This window comes from Oryza glaberrima, chromosome 2 (genome assembly GCF_000147395.1).
Source record: "Oryza glaberrima chromosome 2, OglaRS2, whole genome shotgun sequence".
Lineage (NCBI taxonomy): Eukaryota > Viridiplantae > Streptophyta > Magnoliopsida > Poales > Poaceae > Oryza > Oryza glaberrima.
Window position 1 is genome coordinate 31,274,231 of NC_068327.1, and position 26,230 is coordinate 31,300,460.

Sequence of the window (26,230 nt, forward strand, 5' to 3'; positions counted from 1 at the left end):
ATGGGCCTCACTTCAATTCAACAATTTTGGTTAGTGATGCAAGAAGAAAACATTAGCCATTTCCAAACATTTGAAAAATATCAGGCAGAGGAGTGAGTTTTGCCGACAGTCAACACAATGTAATAACAGATTGTTACAGTCGTAGTAATATCTCGGTTTTATTTGCTCTAGTATGACCAATGAAATATACATCTTGATTCTCAAATGAACCATGTGCACAACCATCCATCAATCTACACTCTACACTTTTTCCATGGCCATCGAATGCGACCGCCGCGCGCTACTCCGATGTACCGGAACTCGAGAGAGCTCCAAACTTTGAATTAAAAATTATGCAACTATGCTACGTATATGTACAGTTTTTGCAGTGTCGTACACTACACACGTCACGTTTCAGAAGACGAGGCAGGACTTGTCGAGGTCATAGCCCATCTTCTCCAGGCCCGGCCGCACCGTGCACTCGACCATCGCCGGCGGCCCGCACACGAGCGCGAGCGTCTCGCCGTCGCCCGGCGGCAGGTGCTCCCTGAGCGTCCGCTCGTCCACCCTCCCCACGCCGTACTCCCACCCGTCCTCCGGCCGCGCCACCTTGCTCACCACGTACCACACCTTGAGCCGCGCCGGGTGCGCCGCCGCCCATCGGTCGATCTCCTCCCGGAGGAGCATGTCGTCTTCCGTCCGGTTCGCGTACACCACGTGCATCTCCGTTCCGTCGTCGGGCTGGTCCCTGAGCACGGCCTGGATCACCTGGTACACCGGCGTGATCCCCGTCCCGCCGGCCACCATGGCGAGCCGCCGCGCGAACCGGCGCTCGCCGTTCACCGTGAAGGCGCCGCGGCCGGCGTACTCGATGTGCCCGATCGGGCCCTTGATGTCGATGGTGGCGCCGAGCGGCAGGGAGTCCAGGTACTGCGACATGAGCCCGCCGTCGGGGAACTTGGGGTCCTCGCCCTTGAAGTATATCTTGATCAGGAGCTCGATGTAGCCGACCTCGTCGACGGAGCTCGTCGGCGTGTACGCGCGCATGCAGAGCTTGCCGCCGATCGACGCGCACACGTACACGTGCTTGCCGACCGGTAGCCCGAGCTTCTGGTCCGGCGACGGCAGCGCGAACCGGAACAGGCGCACGTTGTAGGACAGGCTCTTCTTGTCCATGAGCCGGCATTTCACCTTCTCCCGCGGGTTGGACAGCGCGACGGTCGACACCGGCACGGCGGGCGCCGCCGCCGCCGCCGCCGCTGCCGTAGGGCTCTCAACGATGGACGTGAGGTCAGCACTGCTGCTCTGCGGCGAGTAGTCGCTGCCGGTGACGATGAGCTCGCCGATGCGGTACATCTCGAGGAGGCCACGGGCCTTGTCGGAGTGGATGGCGTCGAACTCCTCGGTGCAGTCGGTGCCGGCGTTGATCATGATGCTGTCGGCGCCGCCGGGGTGGTCCTTGAGGAACCCCGTGCAGTCGTAGACATGGCCGTGCACGATGATCCAGGCGGACTCCGGCGTCGTGTGGCGGCGCACCTCGGACATGGTGTACTGCGTGGTGGCCGTGTTGAGGAACGGCGTGGACGTGCTGCGCTTCAGCGTGCTCACCGCGCTCTCCGACGTCTCGAGGTGCTTCTGCCTCGCCATCCACCCGCCGGCCTGGTTGCCCGGCTGCGTCGGGTGCTCGAACACCAGCCCGATCTCCCCCTTGTGCGGCCTGCACGTCTTCGTCTTCACCCTGAACCAGCAGTTGTTCATCATGCCCTGCACACACGCACACGAACCAAAACGTAAGCACATCGTCGTCGTTGAAACGGATGGCGTTGCCGTTGCTGGTGCTTAGTGCTTACCATGAGATTCCAAATGAGCTTCTCCGGCTGGGTGTTGAGGGACTCGTCCCAGGCGCGGACGGCGATCTCCTTGGCGGCGAGCAGCTCGAGCACCTCGACATCGACGGACCAGAAGCACCAGCACCAGTACTTTCCGTACTTGGTCGGCCTCTCCGGGTGGTCAAGGTTGCACACCTGCCACGTCTCGCCGCCGTCCAGGGTCACCTCTACCCTTGTAACTTTCCGGCCACCGCCTGGCAACAGAAAATCATCACCGTTAATCACCCATTCACCATCAGTACAAAGATACTGATATTATAACGGCCCAGTAAAAGCATAAAGTGATCATGGTGGGCTTTTAGAACGAGCAGGCCGAAGCCCAAAAACAAACAACATGATAGATGAGATGGGCTTGGGGCTTACCGGAGTAGGCGTATCCCTTCATCGTATACGGCCGCTGCGTCGTCAGCGCATTGATGGGGAGCACCTCATCGTGTCCCGGCGTGGTGATCACCGAGTTTATGTTCAGCTCGTTTATCATGTACTCCGGCTTGTACCACCAAGCTGCACATAATCCAAAAAAAACACACACACAAGTTAAGATCACAAAGATGCAACAATGTGTGTCTCGTGCAGTGCGTTCGAGGAAGATATGGTTGGTTAATTACCTTCGGCATTGGCGAGCTCGGCGTCAACGTGAGACGGGAGGACGCGGTTGTCGCGGTAATGGTAGTAGCTCTCCGACTCGCTGGACGCGACGATGATGCGCTTGAGCCATTTCACCATGCGGCCGCCGATGAAGCCCGGGACGATGACCCGGACGGGGAAGCCGTGGTCGGGCGTGAGCGGCTCGCCGTTCTGCATGTAGGCGAGGATGACGTCGCGGGCGGGGTCCATGGCCACCTCGCGGCGCAGGCTGGTGCCGTACTTGCACCCGCCGCCGCCTGGGAGGTCCTCGGCGCCCTCGAAGCACACGTTGGCCGCGCCGGCGGAGGCGCCCATGACGCCGCACCACCGCAGCACGTCGCGCAGCCGCACGCCGCGCCACACGGAGGTGGAGATGGCGCCGGGGCCCCAGTTGAAGCCCACGGTCTGGCGCACCATGTTCTGCTCCTTGCGCCGGTTGCCCGCGCACACCAGCGTGACGGGGAGCTCCACGGCCTCGAACCCGGTCACGAGCTGCTCCATGGTGAGCCTCGCGGGGCGCTTGACGAGCCCGGTCACCTCCACGGCCCACGTCGACCAGTCCGCCTTGGGCACGGCGCCGTGGTTGCGCACGTAGTGGAGCGGCGCCGGCGTGATGAAGCCGTGCGACATGAGGCGCGGCAGCGGCGGCTCGGAGTTGAACGGGTGCTTGCCGGTGAGCCGGACGAGCGCCGGGTGGCGACGCACCCACGCGTCGGAGGTGGCCTCGTCGCGGGGGTCCTTGACGGCCGGCTCCGCCACCTCCAGCCGCGGGTGGTACAGCGACCTCCAGTCCGGTGGTATGCTGTCCTCGTCGTCGGAGTCGGTCTCGGAGCCCGAACGGCGCTTGCCGCCGCCGGACGGGAACAAGTCGAGGTTGCTCGACGGAGCATTGCTCGCCCACGGGTGCGGAGCCAGCTTGTACTCCACCGAGGCCGCCATTGTTGCCGATGGAAGGACACAATGTTACAATTTTGCGGACACTGTAAGCTGTAGGTTGTAGCTGTGGTTACTGAGCTAGAAGAAGAGATCACTCGCGAGCTAGAAGCTCAGGATGGCATCTGTTCTTGGAAGCAGTGGAGGTGGTGGTCTGGGGATTATATAGGGACGAGGAACGCGAGGTCGTAGTTGCCTCTGCTCTGATGCATGCACGGACCCAAGCAGGCCACGAGCTGGCGTCACCACACGCGCAGGCGCGCGATGGGATTTCTAGGGGGATTCGGCCGGATTTTTTTCTTCATTTTCCAGATTAATACCGGCGACGTGACGTCCATCCCTGTAGCAGCCTCCCATCTAATACGTCCTTTGAATTCCTCTTGTACCACATAGAAAATGACCTATTTCTTTTGGAGTTTCAGACTGTTGGGAGTGAATTTTGATCACTCGAGGGATGGTCGATCTCTCGTTATTTGTATGTTACTTAAAAAACTAGCATGGTGGCCTCATGCAGATTGCGCGGCTAGCATCATTATATTTTCTCTCATATAATAGCATATATGTTTTCTCATTATATTATTTAAATATATTAAAATGACAACATAATTTTAAATTTTGCAATAACTTTATAAAACTACTAATGTGTAATATTCATATTGTATTTTATATACGTGTTAGTTATTAATTATTTTTAATATCAAATTTTAGTTATTTGTAAATTATATATATTCCTATATGGACTCTAGACTCGTCTTTTAATATTTTTTTTAATTCTGAATTTTCAGTAAAATGTATTTCTATATAGACTCTATGCTCTTCTTTCAATATTATTTATTTTTATTTCTGAATTTTTATTATTTATAATTGTATTTCTATGTGGACTCTAAACTCATCTTTCAATATTCTTTAATTTTTAATTTCGAATTTCAGTTACTTCTAAATTGTATTCCTATATTGACTTTAAACTCTTCTTCCTATGTTTTTCTTAATTTCGAATTTTAGTTTCTGTAAATTATATTTTTATACGGACTCTAAACTCTACTTTTAATTTTATTATGTTTATTCCAAATTTTAGTTAGTTTTAAATTCATATATGGACTCTATACTCTACTTCTAATATTCCTTATTTTTTAATTCATAATTTCTATTTTTTCTTAATTGTATTTCTATATGGACTCTATACTCTACTTCTAATATTCCTTATTTTTAATTTCAAATTTCTATTATTTTCTAATCGTATTTCTATATGGACTCTATACTCTACTTCTAATATTCCTTATTTTTAATTCCGAATTTCAATTATTTCCTAACTTATTTCTATATGGACTCTAGTCTCCTCTTCTAATATTCCTTATTTTTTAATTCCGAATTTCAACTATTTCTAAATTGTATTTATATATGGACTCTAGTCTCCTCTTCTAATATTTCTTATTTTTTTAATTCCGAATTTCAGCTATTTCTAAATTCTATTTCTATATGGACTCTGCTTTTTCTTTTTCTCCGATTAATGTGAGAATTTCTAGGCCATAAGAGCGAACGTGGAGGCTCCTTTTTCTATTCCTTTAATAATATAATAGACTATAAAAAATAAAAAAAATTAAAAAGATGTATTAACATATGATATATCGCTCCATAAACATACAAGTTTAAATTCAACTTATACATCTCGAAAAAAAATAGACTTGATCATGAATATGATGTACTTTAATTTGTTTTTTTGTTGCGGGATATAGAAGTTGAATTTGAACTTGCGTGGAGTGATATGTCACATGTTAATACATCTTCTTAAGATTTTTTAATTTTTTTTATAACTATTTGAGTGACATGCAAATTACGAGAGGAGATCAAAATTGTTTTCTCAAACTGTTGCACTATTTTCACATCTGCATTGTTAACTCTGGTGAGAATGAGCAGCTCGGACTGTTCAACCTCTCGTAAATCAGACACGTGCATACGTGCCTGGTAAATGCCGTGGCCGTGTTATGCTAAACACAGGCTGATGGATTAGTTGATCGAGGTTCAAAAAAGAAGTTTTTTTCCTGACCTCCTAATAACCCCAGCTTTAGGTGCAAGAAAAGGAGACGGCATTTGGTGGCTGCCGGATCCAGCCACCCCCGAATGCAGCTTGCCTGAGAAATGACCTCGCCCAGGTGAATCCTGGGGAGCTCATGGACACGGACACCGGGCATGCACACACGCACGAGCCCCACTCGGAGATCCTGCCTGTACACTCTCGTCGCTTCTTTCCTGCTTCCTTTACGCTTCTCTGAATGATCAACGCCAATATACTAATCAGGGGCACGGACCCGCGTTCCATGGTGGATGGATACGTGCATCGGCAAATTCGACCAGCCGACCTCCATTAGATCGGCTGTGATGCAGCATTGGAGCGATCATAATTTAGTAGCTTTCTTTGTTGATTCCCCCTGTGTTCCAGGACATGCGTCAGGGGCAAATATTTTTAGCAGGTGAAAGCCTGCAAGAGCTTGCAGCAAACGTCCTATGGGAGTTGTTCAGAACTGGTTGATTAACAGCGGCTTGGTTAGTTTGAGAAGCCGAGTATTGTAGTTATGGAAATGGCCTCTAGGATCTACAGAGCAGGCACCCTGTGGTTTTAATTACTGTAAAGGCAAGTTCTACTTGCATCATTTTCTCACATAATTAAGTCAAAAGTCAGAGCACAAAGTCATAAGCACACAGCAAATTCCCAGCTCTCTCGAGTCGACGCACTAAAATAAACCAAGGCCTTGATGCATGACCAGCACCCCGATTCCCTGTAAATTAATATAAACCAGACAGAACAATACTAATCCAAGCATGATGCAGAGAGTATCTTATCACAGGACATAAGATAGAAAGATACTTTCCCATTCAAAAGGAAATGAAAAACCAAATGATTGACTTAACCCAAAGTATAAGCAGCAACAGCAGGTCGGGTGGTAATTAACAATGGCTTGGCGCATGGCATTTTCCAATGGCCAAGTAACCGGTGGGAAGCTAGGAGGATACTTCATCACATCACTTGCTGGCTGGTTTCTTTCAGCAGCAGCTGAGCTGCCTACTGTAGCTGCATCTTCTCAAGATCCCAAAGCCGGCCGGCTCCAAAGCAGGAGTTGCCTCCCGCCATCGCCAAGGGCCAACTGGACCAAGCCCTGGTCCAGAGGCAGGCAGGAGAGTAGTAGTAGTAGCAGCAGCTAGTAGTAGCAGCGGTGGCTTGTTAGCTAGCTTCTGGAGTCCAGCCTTCCCCAGTTGGCGACTCTGCCGCTGCGTGCCATCTTTGATTTCTTGAGAGATCTCTCTTTTTCATGGATTTGGTGTTTTGCGAGATGCATGGAGGCAACAACCTCCTGTTACTGACGTTAAAGTGTTCGACTCGCCATCAGAAACGTGGTCTGCCAGTATGGTTTGTCGACATTGTGACTTTGTGAGGCTGACACTTCATTCACTTGGCTTTAGGTCTAGTAGTATCCTAATGTAAGGTGGTTAAATATCTATCATTTCCTGTATAGAATTTTTTGTTTGCACATTACAAAACAGTCATTGCTTCGCTTATTCTGATTATAAGCCACAACAGCTTATTAGCAATCAAAAAAATATATAAATAAAAATTATATATATGTGTTCTTAATTAGCAATTTAAAAGCAAATGGTGAAAAATAAGCTACAATGAAAAGACCCCCAAAATCAACTTTAAATTTAAGTTTTTAAATCCAAAATTTTGCTGCAGCTTACGAGCTGAGGGTAAACAATGGGAGTTTTAAGAGAGCAAGTGTTTTCTAATTGGTGCAGCCCTGAGACCCTATTTGAGAGAACTATTAGACCGTAGCCCCTGTGGAGAAGAGTGCATATTTTCTCTTTGAAAATAAAAAAGAAGTGAACACAAACTGAGTTTTAATGTGTTATTAGCCCTAGCTCAATCGTACTAAGCTGCTACACCGGGAAAGTATTTTTAACACTCGCATGCACCTCATGTTTCCTCCAGGGTACTTTTCAGAATTCAGATTAACTGTTTCTGAAACGACAAATTGTGATATTTCCTCTTTTTTGACACAATCATGCTGATTCTTGTGGATTCAGTATCCCCCACAGAGAAAAAGAACGACCCAGAAGTCCTTTTCTAAGAAAAGAGCATACTACTGTCAGTGAGGGAAATGCTCACCTCTATTAATTCTGTTTAGTTCGAAGCAGATCATTAGAACAGTTTACAGAGTGGTGGCCTGTCTGTTCAGATATTATTTTTCCTTCTGCATTTTGAACAGTATATTCATTCTGTAGCATTAGAACATCTCTCTGCATTTTTTAGTGTACCATCTCTTGCTTGTTACGGTTCAAGCTGTTTTCATGCTCAACATCGATCGATTCCAGACAAGGAGATGACCATTTCACAGACTCACAGTGCGTGCACCACGCAGAGCAAACACACTAAGGACATTGATCGCAAGATAATTCAATCAACCACTGCACTCGATGATATTCTTGTTTTGTGCAGGATACATCACTGCTTGTATACATGAATGTCTAATACGAACTAGGTTACTCCACTTGAACCAGAATAAGAGAAAGATCCCCATCAGAATACCAGCTAGCTCCGAGAAAGCAAGAGCTGCTTAAGAAAAATGTCTTCCAATAAGAATCCATTCAATGATTCAATCAAGATCAAAGCTGCAACCGTATGCATAGCATGATAGCATCTATACCGGATTCATCTCATAAAGAAAGAAAACTTCAGTACATGCCAAAAACTTGCGCAAGTTGCCGATCTTTTACTCCGAGAAAGAGCTAGAATATTCTGCGCTTTTTCACAATTCAGAATAGAAAATATATGATGAATAAGGAATTAAGGATACGATCACATCCAAAACGAATCGCGAGATGGAACTGTAGTGCAGCGAAAGCGCCGTATCGAATTCAGTCGGCTCTTTGGAAGAGCTAATGGCTACACTCTAATGCAACCCACAAAGAGAACATAAAAAGTGATAAAAGTGCAGCTTTAATAATGGGGATTCAAACAACATGATATATTTTGGGGACCTTTTTCGTGACATCACCTGGCTTGTTTAGATCTTTCTTCAGTGGATCTTTCATGTGTTGATATATCCTTGTGTCAAAGTAAGAAAAGGAGATGCACGAATAAGGTCAGAGCACAAGTGCAATTCTGGGTAGTTAAATTTGGGAATTGTAAACCAGCCAACCCATGGCTGGAAATGGAACACGACCGGCCAAATCGAGTAGATGACAATCTACTCTTGTCCAGAGATATTCTTGTGCTGCCCCCCCTTGTTTGGCGGATTCACCGCTGATTCCTGTGGCAGGGCGCCGTGAAAGCCACAGCGCAGCACATGCTCTTCAGTCCCTCTCCACCTAGACACCAGAGACACTAGACTACGACGTTACCGTCGCTTGAGTCGGCCGAATGCGCCTAAATCTGCTAGAGTATAACATGAAGCTGAACAGCTATGGGTAGATTTTGACGTTGGTAACTTTGGTATCCACTCAGTTCTTCTTCGAGCAGGATCAAAGAGAGCCGTGAACCTGAACGGCATGGGGCTAGCCATTAGCCAATGTTGGAAGGAGAGGCGCCGGCGGGGGCACGTGCAGCGGCGCGGTGTCGCTGAAACCAGCGGTCCACGGCGACGCAGCGCAGGCGGCGCGGGGCGGTGGTCTGACTGGACGCTGGTGGGTGGGTGGGGTGGGGTGGTGGTGGCTTGGCTTGCAGCTCCGTTGGTTCGGGCGCGCAAGCGCAAACCCCTTGCGCGTTCGAAAGGCCACCCGCCTCTTGCAGTTTTGCTCCTTTTTTCTCTCCCGCGACTCGGCAGCCGATACAAAAGCTGCGATGCGGCAGCCGGCCTAGCCAAGCCGCGGCGTCTGTGGGTGCTTCGCAGAGAGCGATTCAGATTATCAGATCTGTGGGTGTAAGCAGAGAGCGAGAACTAGGCTACTCCCTCCATCCCATAATATATTAACATTTTACCCTGCTTGACCACTCGTCTTATCCAAAAAAAATTTTGTGCGAAAATAAATAAAATGAAAAGTTGTACTTAAGTATTTTGGATAATAAAGTAAGTCAAAAAATAAATAAATAATAATTCTAAATTTTTTTTAACAAAACGAATGATCAGACAGTAAAAACAAAATGTAACAAAATGTTAATCCCTTATATTAGGGGACCGAGGAAGTATGTTTTATCCACTGTGACAAAGATAGTGGCTTGGCCGGTAGTAATAGATATTTTCATGCACTGTGAACGTGGTAACAGGGTTTACAGGCAGCGACCAACATTTTCACTGCGAGAGTTCAAAAAACTGTTCTTTTCAGTAAAAGAGTAAAAAAGAAATGAAGGTATTGGGTTTGAAATTTAAGCGATGAAACGGCAATTGCGTATCCTGGAAAATTTTAAATCAGTAAAAACAATAAGAAGGCTTGGGGGTGTAATATACTGTACTTTTAGCCCTGCGTAAGATCAAATGAGATATATAAGTTACGGAGTGTATCCTATGCACACAGGTCTTCGCGTGTACACATCGTGTACACCAACTAAAAATTATCACAAAAAAATTTAGGAAAATTCATACATGTACTTTCAATAGTATTACATCTACGTGCAAAGTCGCATCTTCAAATTCATTCTACATAGAGAATAACAAAAAAGATAAAATTCTAATAAAATTGCAGCCTTAAAATTGTCAGATTTTTTGTTTTTTTGTTACGGCTAAAATATAATGAATTTGCCGTTAAGATTTTAATCCTAAGTGTAATACAATTGAAAGTATGTGTATGATTTTTTCTAAATTTTTTGGTGACATTTTTTAATTGATGTGCACGTGTATACACGTGAGGCCCTGTGTGCATAGGATATGTTGCCTATAAGTTAACTATTTCTGTTAGGTAACAGATGTGTGACAAACTGGCTTGTGTTGCTGAAATCAGCCCAGTACAGCTTGTCTTCCCAGTTCCCAAAATCCATCCAATATATGCAACCAAACAAGCTTATTTGATGTTCATTTCTCAATTCTCACGTTACATATGTATAATCAATAACTTGACTGCTTTAAACCTATACATGAGAATTCTGGACTATGCACATTTCGAGCCCTCGAAACCCTATGTCAGCTGATTACCTTCAAAACTTTGCGCCCTATGTTGGAGATCAGTAATACCTCCACTCCCATTTGGGGTATAATGGCACGAATAGGAAACAACTGTATACATCAAATATACAAGCTATCTAGGGATCTCATGAAAACCACTGATTTCATCAAGGAGCAAGTACAAGAACTTTAATGGTGCCCTGACTGTTAGCAGTTAACATGGTAGGGCTATCGCTCTTCCAGCAGACTGCGCTAATAAAATAAGAGCCAGGATCATCATCTGCATCATCGAGATCAGATGATACAAATCTGTGGTTGGCAGCAGGTTTTGAGATAGCCTGCAATTGGTACAGAGTTACTTGAAGTTAGAATGGTATATGGTGCCACAGGAGACCAACCTGTTCAGTTAAGCATGGCACATAATGCTGAATCACAGATACGGAAACAAGAGCAGGCAATAAGCTTGCAATTACCTTGTGGTAAACAAAAACCTCATTCGTTTCACTCCCGCAGGCAATGTACTCGTTATTTACAGACAGCCCAACAAAGTTCTTTTCATTCTTGTGCCCTCTGAATGTCCTTACCTGAAAAAGGTAACCATTTTAAACAAAAGGTCAACAATCTGTTTTCTGAGAAGCCTAGCATGACGTAACTACTAAACCAAGCCAGACTAATAGATGAGCTAAAAAAGAAACAAAGGTGAAAACAAATGCTTATCCAAGAATTTCGGACCTAACCAAAGGTTTTTCAAGGACCAGAATTCTTCGAAAAAAAAGCGAAGCTTCTCAAATAGTTTTTTCCCAGGAAATAAAGAAACACTATAGCTCCAATTTTTATCGATATGAAATAGAGTATATCCTAAAACATCACTTTTTACTAATAAGTCATAGCTGCTTAAAAGGCAAAAACATAATTTCATAATTGCAGTGCAAGAAAAATCTCAATGACACATACAGGGCAATTTTCTTTGACATCCCATAACCGTAATGTGCTATCAGTTGATGCAGACGCAAGCTCATTGGTGGACAGGAACTTCACATAAGAAACAGCTTTCTTGTGCCCACCAAAAACATGGACAGGCGCACTTGGATTTCGCAAATCAAAATAATGAATATGGTGATCAGCAGAACCCACCTGCAATAATGTAACATCTGGTAAGGAAAAAAAAACTTATATTTGATATGAGCCAAGAAAATCAAAGGAACATACTGCAACATAGTGGCTCGACCCAGGATTATATTTGACAGAGCAAATATTGGCCTTCATATCAATATTGATGGCACTTGCTTCTTGCTTTGTGCACCACACTTTGACCTAGCACAAACAGCAGTAGGTTCCATAAGGTATACTGCAATACAGATACTTCCATCTATGCATTCAATGAGGTTGGGATAGCCTAGGTAGAAAAATGCACCATTATAGAAAAAGAGACATGAAAAACTGATAAATAAAATAAAATCCTAGTATGTTGCATAACATGCAATATATCCAAGTTATGTTTTACTGTATTTTGAGAACTACGCAAAGTTTTCTTGCTTTCGGGAATAACAAAAGTAGTTGTACCATTGAAATTTGCAAATACCTTGCAATCATCACTCCCAGATACTAGCATCGAGGGTTCTGTTCGAGAAAAATCAACACTCCATGCTCTCTTTTCATGTTCTTCATACTCCATCACACTCTAAAGAAGATTGAATACATAAATATCATGAATCCAAGTTCAGAAAATAACACAAGTGTGCAAAATGAACTGTGGAACAGAGCAAGAAATACCTGGCGGGTTTGGACATCCCAAACAGTTACTATACCCTCATAGTCGCTGCTTGCTATAACATTTTTTGAGTACTTGTTCCAGCTAAGGCAGCTGAGTTTAGATCTAGTAGCCATTTCAACAACTGGACAATGCACATCTGATGGTTCATTAACAACCTACGACATAAGATAGGCCAAATTTGAGTATTTTCAAATACTATACAGGCATATAGCTATGGCCAACATAAGATTCCTGAAAAAAAACTTACTGTAGAAAACTCGAAGACTTTGATGCGCTTTGAGACTCCAGCAGTAGCAAATAGCTCATCATCACGGTCAAATTCGATACTGCATTTAAGAAATATCAATGTGATTCCCTATTCTCATGTAAGGTAGGTGACTGAAAAACATATGAGATTACAGATAGACATGGAAATGAAAATTATGCACCAAAAAAACAGGCACAAACTTATAGTCATATTTTGTTCCTTATAATACATGATAAACATCAGCATTCAAGATTAGTGGATTTGTTTGCTAATTGAACATAGTTGAAGTTTGACTCATAGGAGCAATAGACCATCCCCCTCCAACCAAAACCTCTCCTCAGCTCACTGCTGGCTTGAGGATTCAGCTATGACAACATCCACATTGCCAATAGCATGTTGAAGCACATGAAATAAGGCACATATTTTGTAAAAGCACTAACCTTGATACGATATTTGCAGAGTGAAACAGATCTCCATGTCTTAGCTCCGCAATTACACGCAAGCGACTGAAGCATAAATGACAGAGAACAAAAGAATGATAAGCCAAACGAATAGGCATAACCACTACCATTATCATAATGTGCTAAAAAGGACAAATAATCAGCGGACCTATATCGTGTGAATGTTGTTAGCACAGACTGGAAATCCTCAAGTCCTGCATGATAACCTTCTTTATTTATTGTTACTATGTCTCTTTCCTCCAGCCTACGTGATTGTGCTCCGGTACGCCGTCTTTGAAGATAGTATTCTTGAAGCTCGTTAAACTGCAATATGCCCCATAGCACATTAGCATTTCATCTTACATCAAAACAAAATAAACATATAAGTTCCTAATCTAAGCTGTCTACATGCTTGCAATATGATAGTACCAAACTATCAAGCGCGCAATGGGAGAAACAAACCTGAGCTTGAACTCGCCTCTTCCGAGCAATAACGTTGCCTGATTGAATAGGGGCACTAGGAGGATCCGAGCAAGTGAGAACATCTCTCCTTTGAAATCCTTGATGACTAATTTGACCTTTCAAGTCAAGCTTCTTATTCTGTAAACCCCCTGGATTTGATGTACTAAGTGGTCCCCGAGAGTTGGGAGGAAAGAGACCGCTAGGTTTATCCATAGGTGAGGGCCACATCTTTGATGCAGCAGGTTCATCCAAAAGCATGCGGAGCTTCATAGAGTACCTTTCTTTTGTTCGATATAATTCTAACCTATGTCTCTCCACAGCACTTATATCTTCTTTGATGTACTGTAGGTCAGTTTGAATCTGTGTAAAAAAGAGGTTAACATGATTAACAACAATAGACATCAGTAAAAGATTATTTATTGTTGTAGATAGCAAGAAAAAAAACCTGCATACTGAAAAATACATATAGACAAACCTCATTCAGCTCTTCCAACTTTTGCTTTCTGAGGCAATGCAAGAAGACCAGCAATATTTGCATATTTGTTTCTGACTCTTGCTGTTCCATATGCCGCTTCTTCTCCGCGATCAAAGTCATAAGACTATCTAGTTCTTTAACCGCCATATCGTTTCCCTAGAAAAAGAAAGAAGAATTAAACTAAAACATATGATAGTGTTTGGTCATCATTCATCTATTACTTATTTAGAGAACGTCAGTTTTATGTTTGAATTTTGAAACAGATATAAAGTCAGCAAGGTAGTGCAAATCTATCTTCTGTGGTATACTTGGTTTATCATATGGACAATCCTTGTAACAGTTAAGAGGACGATAGAGATCATGTGGCTGTAAGAGCGAAGGAACAAAAGATACTTTGATATCGGTCACAGTAACTTAGATTCTACAATTGATGCAAGAGATAAGCATGTTCAGTGTAGAACTTAATTACTACTCCGTACTACTTAGTTCTGAACTGAAGATCACAAGCACAGCTAAGGTACGGAAGCAAAATTTTCACAGTACATAAAATCATTTAGGAACATACCACTATGTTTAAGGAGCTATTGAAAGTAGACATTTTCAAAAGTAAAACATGTGAAGTGACTGACCTGTTGCAGGGCATATCGAAATTGGTCTATCGGTGATGCTGTCTTCGCAATTTGGCGAGCTGACATTTTCTTCAAGACCTATGCAGACATAAATGTGATAAACATGCTTAGAGATACATTTATACAATCCCAGTATCAAGTAACCAGTAATTACAGCTTGTTTTAAGTTTTAACAGAACTAGAGAAGAACTCTAGTGATGAACAAATTATATAATAGGTACTGATAACCAGAGCAGACATAGAACTAATACTGTCCACTGCTGGTGATTCTAAACAAAACTTACATTAACAACAAACTGTAATGTACCGTGCAAGTCAAATAAAACTGAGCTATCCAATCAGAACACCTGCTACTACTTCAGAAGCTACCACAAACAGTAGTACAATAAATCGCAGCTCAAGCGCTGAATACTGTTGAATAGTTGCTACAAACGAATCGAAAGGCATACTGTTGAATAGTTGCTACATTTGTTAAAATTGGTTATACCGGATACCTATCCCAAGCCACATCCAAAGGTACATTCAGTGACATTTCAATTTTTTTTTTTTTGCGGGGCAGTGACTTTTCAATTACAAAGCCCTGCGTTTGAAATTAGGATAGGCATCCAAAATTCCCAATCGATCGGCGGAATATGGAAGCCACGGCCAATCCATTATCCATCTCGGCTGTGTGTAAGCAGAACGAGCAAGCAAACCTTGTCGAGGAGGAAGTTGGGGTAGAGCTGCGCCTTGGTGAGGTAGTTGCCGCAGCAGGGGCAGTCGCTCTTGTGGCTGAGATGCGTGACGATGCACATGTAGCAGAAGCTGTGGCCGCAGGCGGTGAGGAAGGCGTCCTTGATGACCGCCATGCAGATCGGGCAGAGGAGGTCCCTGTCGGCCGCGGCCTCCCCGTTGCCCCCCGCGGAGGCGCGCGCCCCCGCATCCTCCTCCCCCTCCCCCGCCACCGCCAACGCCGCCGTGGACGCGTCCCCCGACGGCGCCTGCTCCTGCTTCGGCACCGATGGCACCAGCGCGCCGGCCACCGTCGAGTCACCCATGCGGCAGGAGGAGGCCGCCCTGCGGTGGTGAGTCGAGCAGGCGGCGGCGGTGGAGGCGGCGACTGGGCGTGAATAATTGCATACGAGGGGTGGGTGGTGGTGGTGGTGGTGTGGTGTGTGTGGGAGGGAGGGGTGGGTGGAGGAGGAGGGAGGGGAATTGGGTTCTGTGTGTGGGCGTGGGAGCGGAAGGGTGTACGGGTGGGAGGAGACCACGTCGGGGTCGGGGTAGCCTCGCGCGCCGCGGCGCTGCGGGCAAATGTGCGTACGCGAGGGAGGCACGCACACGACGACGGCAAACTCCGTCTCCGTTCCTCTCCTGGGAAGGAAAAAACGAAGTTTGCCGGTCTCCCAATGGAACGCGTGCTTTCGATTTGCGCATTTAATCCGAGTAGTTTGGTTTGCTTAATCGGTGCGAGGAATTTGGCAGGTCGGGATGGACGCGTCGCCAAGCGACCGGGTGGTTAGAGTCCCAATTGTCCTCATAAGTGAAAACCAAAAATGAAAATTTCAAACTTAATTTTAAAGTTTATTTTAAAACAAAAATGTTTTAATATTGAATTTTAAGTCGCTAAGAATATCTCTATAAATTACTTTTTAGGGCCCCTTTAAATCGTAGGGTTGAAAAAATGGAGGAATAGGAAAAACACAGGATTCTTATAGGAATTGAAGTGTACAACAGAGGATTACAAAACACAGAAAAAACACAGGAATGGTCGTTTAATTGGAGCGCAGGAAAAACGCAGGAATCGGATGAGAGAGATAGACTTAAAGGATATTTCCCATGAGGTTAGAGCTCTTGCTACATTTCCTCCAAAATCCACATGCAATGTATCATTCCATAGGAATTTCATAAGATTTGGAAATCTTCAATCCTTTGAATCAAATGGCCAAATAGAAAAATTTCCTCTAGGATTTGAATCCTATAAAATTCCTGTATAAATCTTTTGATTCAAAGGGTCCCTTAACCGTTTTAACTTTTTAGAGAATTTAGGTAACCGATGAGTAACCTTAGTTTCAGACGTGCTGGGTCCGGTTGTTATGTGGGTTACAAAACAGCGCTGCACTGAACAAGTGGGTGTGGTGAAATGGATGTTCCGTTAGAAAATTCTTGTAAGAGAAGATCATGCGTGTTTCTGAGATCATTCTCCGTGTAAAAAATGCATCATCTCCATATGCCCAAATTGGCCACTGGATGCTATCACTGACCCGGTGCGTGAGCCCGTGGCCACCACACGAATTCTGTACGGCTGTACCGTATTACAGGCAAGGGTTTATATTTCCAATCGAGGATCCCGCTCTGTCAGTATAACGGTTTTCAGGAAAACCGTCAAATTTCAAACAAAATTTAGAAGCCAAATTATCAAGTTCCATTTGCCCGTCAATGAAAAATGATCAAAATCACCGAATTCCAACCGGAACTATCAGGATTTCAGTTGATTCGAACAGGAAACCACCGTTCCAGTGTTTTGGAAACCGAACAAAAGCATCTACTAGTAAAACTCATTGGATTTGCTGAAAAGCCAAAGAGTAGCGTGGGAATTGATTGTGTTTTCTGAATATTTGGATATTAAGGGAAAATGTTTGAAATATGAGAAAATTCATGGAGATGATAGGAACATTGCAAACTAAAAGGATATCAAAATGGGGAAACCGTGGAAACATGTGGGAAAATGTAAGAAATTAATAAAGAAATTCAGCATGACCTTTCCTACAATTTGACAACCTCACATTGAGAATAAGTGCAATGTATATTCATGAACACAAATAATTTGAACATTTGACAATTAAATATGCATAACCAAATATATGTTACGCCATTAACGTCAACACACATAATATAAAGGGGCATAAAATACATCAACACAATACAAAGTCCACCCACATTCAATACATACTGTAAAGTGCATGAACAACATAGTTTAACAACAATACAAAGTCCATAATATAAAGTGCATACACAATCAACACATATTGTAAACCCTTCTAGATGTCTTTTTTCAGTTTACCAATTCAGATGTTGTCCAAAGAGCATTTTCGTTCTATGCCTATAATTTTTTACATTTCATATGCATGTATTTACTACAAATGTAGGACTATTTATAAGTTATTTTTAAAATATTTTTCATAAATTTTCAATTCAAATTTGAAAATTCTGAAAACGATCCAAAATTTCCTACAGAATTTGCTTTCACGCTGCGTTGAAACGTCAGAATTGTGAAGTGTGAACCCTAATCTATCTGATCAAAGCCTTCTGTTTTTTTGGATTGATTTCATCTAGGAGAGATGTCAGCTAGACACAGACGATCACTGGTCACACGACAGGTTGCCATATCGGAGACCTCAGGCTTGGGCAACACACTGCCAACACTAACCCATACTTAATGAGGACTGGGGTTCAGTTTATAAAAGAGTCAAGAGTTCAGTACAGGGTCGATGACCGATTTCAGTCTTTGCTACACTGTCTGGACTGATAAGACAAACCAAAAACGAAATTTCAATGTTTTATACTACATTCTATCGATCTATCTGAACTGAGAAGAGATGATGACCAAATCGCCTAGACAAGAACATAGAACATCCAACTCCATCACTAAGAAGCAAAATTTTGCAGCTAATGCCTGTTCACGATATAGTTTGCAGGTAATGACAAGGTACACTTTCTTATGCCATGGTAAGGAACGCCGATCTACTACTGTTCACTTCAGTTCAGCTCACCTAGTCACTCGACCAGCTCAGTGAGCACCTTGGTCACCTCCTTGGTCAGGTCGCCACGGCGCAGCACCACCGAAATCTCGGCAATCCTCTGCTTCTTGATCTTCATGTCCAGCGCATGCGCCTTGTCGTCATCGAGCTTCCCGAAGTCCCTCTTGAACAAGCCAGGGTGTGCTGCCTCCAGCAACTTGACCTCCTCAGCGAGGTGCGGGTACAGCTTGCACATCTCGCCGAACTCCCTCGGCGCGGTGGTGGTGCCGTTCGCCGCCGCCGCTGCCGCCTCGCTGCCCCAGACGCTCTTGGAGAGGTCATAGAGCCGGCGGTCATGGCCCTTGCTTGGGAGATCGCCCTTCTTCTTAGCGGTGGATTCGTAACGGCGCTTGAGAGTGCTGACCTTCCCCTGGAGCTCCTTGCGGCCGTAGCCAGTGTTGTCGAGGCTGCCGGCGAGGGTGGCGATGAGCGCGTCGGTCTGTGGCAGCGACCCGTGCTCCCGGCGGTGCGCCGCGAGCGCCTCGAGGATGCGCACCTCGTCCTCGGTCGACCAGATGCGGTGGAAGGCCTGCCTCTTGGGAGACGAGACCTTCGGGCCATTCCCCTCCGCCCCCTGCTTCGGAGCCGGATTCAGCGGCGGCGGCGGCGGCGCCTCCGCCTTCTCGGATTCGGACGACTCGTCCTCTTCCTCATCGGACGAATCATCCTCCTCGCGATTCTCCTGCGGTGGATCCCTGCTCTTGGTAGCGGAGGAGCGCACCAAGTCCTCCTCCTCCTCCTCCTCCGATTCCTCCTCCCCGGAAGAATCGGACTCCGCGCCCTTGTTAGAGACCACGGGTGCGGGCTGAGCAAGGGGACTCTCCTCCTCCTCCTCCTCCGACTCGTCCGAGTCCGAGCCGGAGGCGGTTTCCTCTGAGGAGGCAACCGGAGGCGGCGGCGGCGGCGGAGTGGGGCGCTTCGGGGCCATCGCCGGAGCTAGGGTTTGGAGGGCGGAGGCAGAGGTGGGTGGCGGTCCTGGCGGCGCCGGTCTCGGGACTTCTCCGTGCGGCGTGATATTGGATTAGCTTGTAGGGCTTGTTGGGGTCTTGGGGGTTACATCGACCGTTGGATTTCGGTGCGTAGCCCGCATCCACCGTTCATTTTCCGATCGTCCATTTTTTGATCGTGATCGGATGGCTTTATTGGGCTAAAGATTTTATGGGCCGGCATTTTAGTTCATAATCGAGGCCTACACATGTACATGGGCCGGGATTAAAGCCCATCTAAACATGGTCTGAGCTGGGAGTGTGTGGACCAGGGTTTACTATTCCGACAGACCCTTCCATTTCGGGCACTGGCGGAATTTAGAATTTCGTGAAATCCGGTGGAAAACTGGTAAATTCCGAACAAATTTCATAAACCAAAATTTGAATACAAATTCCCTGAGTTTGCCGACAAGTTCTTGAAAACCGGTCGGTTTTGGTGAAATTCCGATCGAAATCATCAAAATTTCGATAAGTAATCCGGCCCATCTAAGTGTTTTCCTTTTTTAATTCTTTATTCTTTTCTTTCCTGATGTAAGTTTCAGTAAATACACACAATATATCATTTTTTTCAAAAAAATTATATCCCAATAGGTTCTATGAATATCATAGTATTTATAAGATTTTATTTGATTTTTTCTTTTTTTATCAATTCAAATTTAAATTTGGATGAAACTCTTCGAAATGTCAGACGGTTTCTACTTTCGAGCCTCGTCGAAACGTCACAATTTCGCGAAATCTGACCGGATTTCGTCGGAATCGTAAACCTTGGCGTGGACGATCGCGGGATCCGACGGGAGAACGCGCGAACCAGACAGGTGGCCGTTGGGCCTATTCTCTGTTCAGGCTTTGATCCAAATAATCTGCAAATTTGAATCTGTATTGTTTGTCGCCCTATCGACTTGAACTCCATGAAGATCTTATCTTGAAGTCTGAGGATGCAGTCCAATGATGCCCTTCACTTCATGTTTTTATTCCTTCTTGTTAAGATTTCCCCAGGATTCATCTGGACTCAATGGATAATTTTTCCTTTTTTCTCCTCCTAAATTTGATGCTCCTTTTGGCTAGGGCTCTGAAGTCAGGACACAGGAAACTGGGGTAGCGAGTATTCAGTGCAATCCATCCTGTTAACAGGTAATTTTTGCACCAAAAGAAGATCTTTTGTTGTTGCACATAAGCACATTCCTGTCAGATTTCAAAACGAGTACAAGATCCTAAATTTCTGCATCTAGGAAGTAATATGTTAGCGATGCAGTAATTTCACGTATCCAGCTTCCAAATTTTGTCAGAATCTGCGAGACTGCGACTACTGTATCTCTGCAGTACAAAAAAAAAAAGAGGAAGGCCTTGTATTGTGATGGATACTTTTATGAGGATAATGATGGTTCTAACATTATTCTCTGATGAATTGTTTCAATAGCAACATTACAATATGTTGCTAGGTAGACAGCATGGTTACAGATCGGGACCGGATATGAAAAAACATTCGGTTCGGTTAACACTGTGAGGCCGTCAGGTGCATCAAGCTGGATGTGTCAAACAGCTCCATGAATCTCTGATCAGTACTTCTCGCCTTCGCCGCTGCAAAATGCTGGTACTCGTCGAAAACTGAAGTTAGGCACCATTTCTGCAACTTTCTCAGGCACCCAACGACGCAGCCAGTCCGGTGCTGAAACATGTGGAATATCAGGAAACCGTCGAATTCCCATGTAGCAAAAGGTTTCAAGAAAATGGGATATCAGGGATGTGCAATGCTAAATAGATATAGCTACCTTGCCTCTCTTGCAGTGGATGAGCACCGGTTGATTCCTTACGTCTGAATTGATCAAAACGATAAGAGTTAGATACAGATAGTGTGATGAAATTTTGAGACATTGGATATATCTTTGTAGAGGCAGATACCAAGAATAACTTTGAGTGCTTCTCGGATTTTTTCTTCAGGGATGTTTACAAGCAGCTCCTGTAACAGCAAGGTTCAGATTATTGTCAGGCTATGCATCAACTTTAAGAGTCAACAGGATTGAAGAGAATGGTCAGTTGGATGCATACTGAATTACTGATGATATGGTATAGCAATAGAAGGATGTTTTAATTTGTTTCACAGTTTCAGGCTAATGCGGTAACTGATAAGGTTCACCTTTATCGAAAGTTCAGATGCAAAGATATCGTCATGCCACTCAAGTATGTACTACATTATTGGTTCTAGTTAACAAAGAAACAAGCTTAGACCCTATTTAGATGGGACTAAAACTTTTTAGGCCATATCACATCGTATGTTTGGACACTAATTATAAATATTAAACATAGACTATTAATAAAACCCATTATATGACCCTGGACTAATTCGCGAGACAAATCTATTAAACCTAATTAATTCATGATTAGCCTATGTGATGCTATAGTAAACATGCGCTAATTATGGATTAATTAGGCTTAAAAATTTTGTCACGCGAATTAGTTCTCATTTATGTAATTAGTTTTATAAGTAGTCTATGTTTAATACTCCAAATTCATCCGATATGACAGGGACTAAAGTTTAGTCCTGGATCCAAACACCACCGTACAATCCGTCTAGCAGTGTCCATCCTAGAATCCATCTAGCAGTGACACAATTATTACCGGTGACCCTCGTAATTCAGTGGTTTCAGACACCTAGCTTGAGTCCGGCGAAAAAGAAGCATCATCTCCAGACAATGTCAAAGTGAGCACTAATTTCCATTCACACACACTTGTAGTAAGGTCAGCCACCTGATCAGTGTCTTTTCACTCAGCGATATATTTCTTTTTTGCTGGGAATGCTAAAGTTGGTCAGCACATCTGTGTTGTTTATCATCGACAGCAACAATTGCCAATGAACGATGAAGTTTTTTTTGTTTGAAGGTCCAAACTTAACTCACTCGTTTTTCACATGCACATTTTTTTAATTACTGAACGGTGTTTTTTTAACAAAAATCTATATAAAAATTAATTTAAAATTTATATTCATATTAATTTTACTTTTTTTTAAAAAAACTAAAACTTAATTAATCATACGTTAATGAGGTGTGTCATTTTACATGAGCTAGGGATGAATACCTAACCCAAGCAACGACCTCAGCCTTAAGTCGCCGACGCTCACCAACTTTGACAATTTGCCGTGGCAGTTCATGCCTTCATGAACCCAGAACTGACAGTGGAATATGTTCTCATTGTTGCAGACTTGCGGTGGATGCTACCACGCGATGACACGAGTACTAAAGTTGCGAGATGGAGTAATATACCGACATACTCCAAGGCTACTATGCGTCTATGCCTAAATGAACTTTTAATATGGACAGCTTGACAAAACCGTACCAATGGCTTTCAGTGAAGGACTAGTAAAATGAGAATAAATATGGCATGGCACACAGAGAAATAGTAATCTTGGGTGGCTGGTTAATAACGGAATTAAAGTCACGGCCAACAAATTTATGAAAGAATTACGCTGGTCAGACGTCACTCGACAGTTAAAAGACAGGTGCAATTATACTATGAGTCAACTTGATCCTCTTTTTTTTTTCACATAAGTTCTCTTAAAAAAAAATAATGGGCATAAGTCAACTTGATCTTTGTTTAGGCACCCAATTCACAGGGGAGACTCCACAAGCCCATCATTTCTCAGCTACTCCCTCCATCTATCCAGATTCAAATTTAGGATTAGTTTTTTTTTAGTATAGAGGGAGTAGAACTTGTGCTGTACTGCATCACTGATCACTTAAGCTTAAGGTGTTTTTTTTTTTTAACCTTAAAGCTTGCAGTATTCAGTAAAACTCAGAACCAGACTGGCATAATGCAGACAAAAATCTCCTAACCCTGAAATGCGTGATGCTGAAATAGAAAATATTTTCCTTAGCCATGAGTCTACCAATCAGTTTGAACTAGCTTCTAGAAAAGTAGCACAACGCTACCAGAATAATCATAACAAAGATAAGCTTTACTGTTGCTAATGGCAGTAGGCCAGTAGCAAGATACGCTTTTGCAGCATTGTAAACAACTTCTAATCTTCTATGGGTGCTGGGCTGACGCAAGAACCCGCTTAACTGACACTGTTGTTTTGCATTGTAAAAAAAATAACTCCTACCATAATGAGATTTTCTACACTATTTTGTGAGAAGGGAAAACGAATTAGTGAAATAAGAACATAAAAATAGTAGCGCACTAGATGCATTTTGCTCAAACAGGGTGTTTTATAGTCACCATGCACCACGTAACCTTGTCAATTTAGGTTAACAAAACCCAAAAACGATAAACATTTTCAGCCTGAAAGACTCAAGCAAATGCCCTAACTGAAAGGGGCAAAGATAAAGCAAGAAAGGGACTTTTGTTTGTTCTAGTTGAGTTGTTGTTTGCCCTAGTTGCGTTGCCCCCAAGTGTTTTGCCGAAGCAAGCAGCAATATCAGTTGTCAGTTCCCATGTTTTTTTAACGGAAAGTAGTCGAACGAGCTCATGGCCATACGACACGAGGCAACGCGCAGAAAACGCAAGTGCGTGCTCATGTCAAACAGGTAAACAGCGCGTTCTACCTAAAGTAACCCTCGCATCCACTGTAATGCGATACCAGTTGCTATTTCTCGGTGCAAATTATGTGTGCAAATTATTTATCTCCACAAGCAGAACGCACCAAATCGACCGAAAAACCAAAAAACAATTCGATGCGAAGATCGACTTTGCCATCCGTGGAAAATAAAGCAGAAAATCAAAGGACTCAACGCATATGATTTTTGACTTGTTCATTTACCTTGCTGCCGTCAATACCAAACTGGTGAAGCTTGACGCCGTTCTGCTCCAGAAACCGCGTGTTCTCCTCCGGGTACGGCTCCGGGCACAGGTACCTGCACCGATCAACCATGCCACGGCGTCGCCGCCGCTGTCAGAACACGTAATCGACGAGCTCGCCGCCACGGTCGCCGTGGCCGAGAAAGAGATCCTAGGTATAGGACTCACACGATCGAGCGTAGCTTGAGGGAGAGGAGGAACGCGAAGTTGTCGGCGGCGGGGAACCCGGAGCGGAAGATGCCGTCGTTCACCTCGGCGAAGTTAAGCGGCGGCACCAGCACCGCCGCGGCGTCCACCCACGGCTCAATGCTGAAGACGGCGCCCACCGCCTCCTCGCCGGCGCGCTGCTGGTGCTCGCCTTCCTCCTCCTTCTGCTGCTGGCTCCTCTGTCTCGGCGAAATCTCCAGCTGCATATCCTCCTCTTGGGCGCGTGTTCGTCGCGTTTGTGCTTAGTAGAAACGGTGTTCGCGCGCGCTCGTGTCGTGTGGTGGGATGAGAGACTCTCGGCGAGAGTGACGGTTACTTATAGAGGGGAGGCGGAAGTTGGGGGAGGATAAAGAGGGGCACTATGTACGTCAAGTACGTGACAGTACGCGTCCCGTTGTAAGTTGTAAATTCGTGGATGAGCGTGACCGATGTGGGTTGGCACGGCTCTGAGAGAGGAAAATTTTAGGCGAGAGTGATGCGACGATCCATTTCACCTAGTGTTGAAACACTTGTAAATGCGCAGGTTTGGTCATGTGATAGCTCTGGCGAAGTGCGGCGTTTTATCCGTGCTCAAAGCCTAACGCCGCATGCTCTTGACCTTTTGTACAAGGACCAAGGTCACGTGAGAGTTTCATGAGACACATATATGGAAGATTTACCAATTCCTGCAAATTCAATACGCGCTCTTATGTGCAATTGTTTTCGAAACTTAGATCATATGACTTTGTGCAGTCTATAATTAAATTACTAATATACAGATTATACTTTACTATGATACATATATCAGTAGCACGATTATAAGTTACACAAAGTCAGACAAGCTGCATCTACTCTTAGAAAATTTGTCTTCCATGCAAGGTGACTTTTGGTCTGAGCTCTCTAACCGTAAAATCCAGCAGAAATGCATAAAACCATCAGCATATTGTATTGCTGTCGTAGCATGACTCGTCTGAAGGACTGCCCAGTTCACTGGACTATGGGCCATTTCATTGTACAGTACTTCTTATTTTCCTAACCCGTCCTTGACCACTGATCTGCGGTTTGGTACCGACAAGAAAGCAACCCTCGTGGAGATAACACCACAAGCGGGTGCAGAGCATCAAAGAGCAGCAGCAAACATGGTCAATCAATCGATCGATCGGGTCAGGTCAATCTTCTATCTTGGTGTTCGTGGTGTGCACGCTACGAATTGCATTGTGGTTTGATCGTTCGTTGACGCTGCGAACGATTGATCGAGCCACATGCAAGTCCGCAGCCAGGTGGCTTGGTCGACGGCAGCAAGCGCCATCCTCTTTGAATCCGGAAAAGAAGTTACAGTACACATTTGGACCCAACCAGATAATCCGTATTGGATCAGAAGGTCAATGTTAGAATCTTGATCAGTTTCATTGTCGCGACAGATCTAGATCCATGTCAAGAAATTCAGACGTCCTAGAAGATTATAGGGGAAGTATGGATTTTGACCAAAGTTGTCTGAGCACAGAATCCACTACAAAGTCTACAAGGCACGGTTAGTTTGTGTTTTCTTACTGTATTTACTAACACTTTAAAAAAAAAGGGGATTTTGAAATTCCAACATGGCAAAAGGCAGCATTATTTACACAATACACAGGCCTTAGGGTACGCTCGTTTCAGCTTATAGGAATAGATTCTCCTTGTTTTCTGTTAGCACGTTTTTCAAACTGTTAAACTGTGTATTTCGTACGAAAACTTTCTATAAAGAAGTTATTTAATCCAAGAAATTTATTCATCAAAAAATTATATATCAATACTTAATTAATTATATGTTAATCATATTTCTCGTTTTACGTACGGCTAATCAGCCCATCATAACTACTGAAACGAGCGCACCCTTACCCCTTAAGCTCTCGCACGACCAACGAAAACTCCCCATCTGCAAGCCTAGTCAGGATGCATTATCGCG

At 44.4% G+C, this 26,230-nt stretch overlaps 3 protein-coding genes across 3 annotated transcripts; all 3 read right to left on the reverse strand.

The window, feature by feature from the left end:
- Positions 1-245: 245 nt before the first annotated feature.
- LOC127761523 (nitrate reductase [NAD(P)H]) lies at positions 246-3,571 on the reverse strand. The gene is made up of 4 exons (XM_052285829.1): positions 2,477-3,571; positions 2,232-2,372; positions 1,830-2,062; positions 246-1,743 (listed from the first exon to the last, which is right to left on the reverse strand). The coding sequence occupies exons 1-4, from the start codon at positions 3,432-3,434 to the stop codon at positions 394-396; spliced, it is 2,682 nt and encodes an 893-aa protein (XP_052141789.1). The 5' UTR covers positions 3,435-3,571; the 3' UTR covers positions 246-393.
- A 6,827-nt stretch (positions 3,572-10,398) lies between these two features.
- On the reverse strand, positions 10,399-15,716 carry LOC127764352 (E3 ubiquitin-protein ligase COP1). Its single transcript, XM_052289223.1, has 13 exons — positions 15,239-15,716; positions 14,544-14,621; positions 13,915-14,070; positions 13,440-13,799; positions 13,147-13,301; positions 12,978-13,043; positions 12,538-12,616; positions 12,290-12,445; positions 12,099-12,197; positions 11,726-11,830; positions 11,471-11,650; positions 10,990-11,100; positions 10,399-10,854 (listed from the first exon to the last, which is right to left on the reverse strand). The coding sequence occupies exons 1-13, from the start codon at positions 15,578-15,580 to the stop codon at positions 10,684-10,686; spliced, it is 2,058 nt and encodes a 685-aa protein (XP_052145183.1). The 5' UTR covers positions 15,581-15,716; the 3' UTR covers positions 10,399-10,683.
- A 2,239-nt stretch (positions 15,717-17,955) lies between these two features.
- LOC127763206 (probable transcription factor At1g44810) lies at positions 17,956-24,607 on the reverse strand. Its single transcript, XM_052287845.1, has 6 exons — positions 24,268-24,607; positions 24,062-24,155; positions 21,208-21,265; positions 21,078-21,121; positions 20,816-20,974; positions 17,956-18,941 (listed from the first exon to the last, which is right to left on the reverse strand). Exons 1-6 carry the CDS (start codon positions 24,510-24,512, stop codon positions 18,300-18,302), a joined length of 1,242 nt encoding a protein of 413 aa, XP_052143805.1. The 5' UTR covers positions 24,513-24,607; the 3' UTR covers positions 17,956-18,299.
- Positions 24,608-26,230: the final 1,623 nt, after the last annotated feature.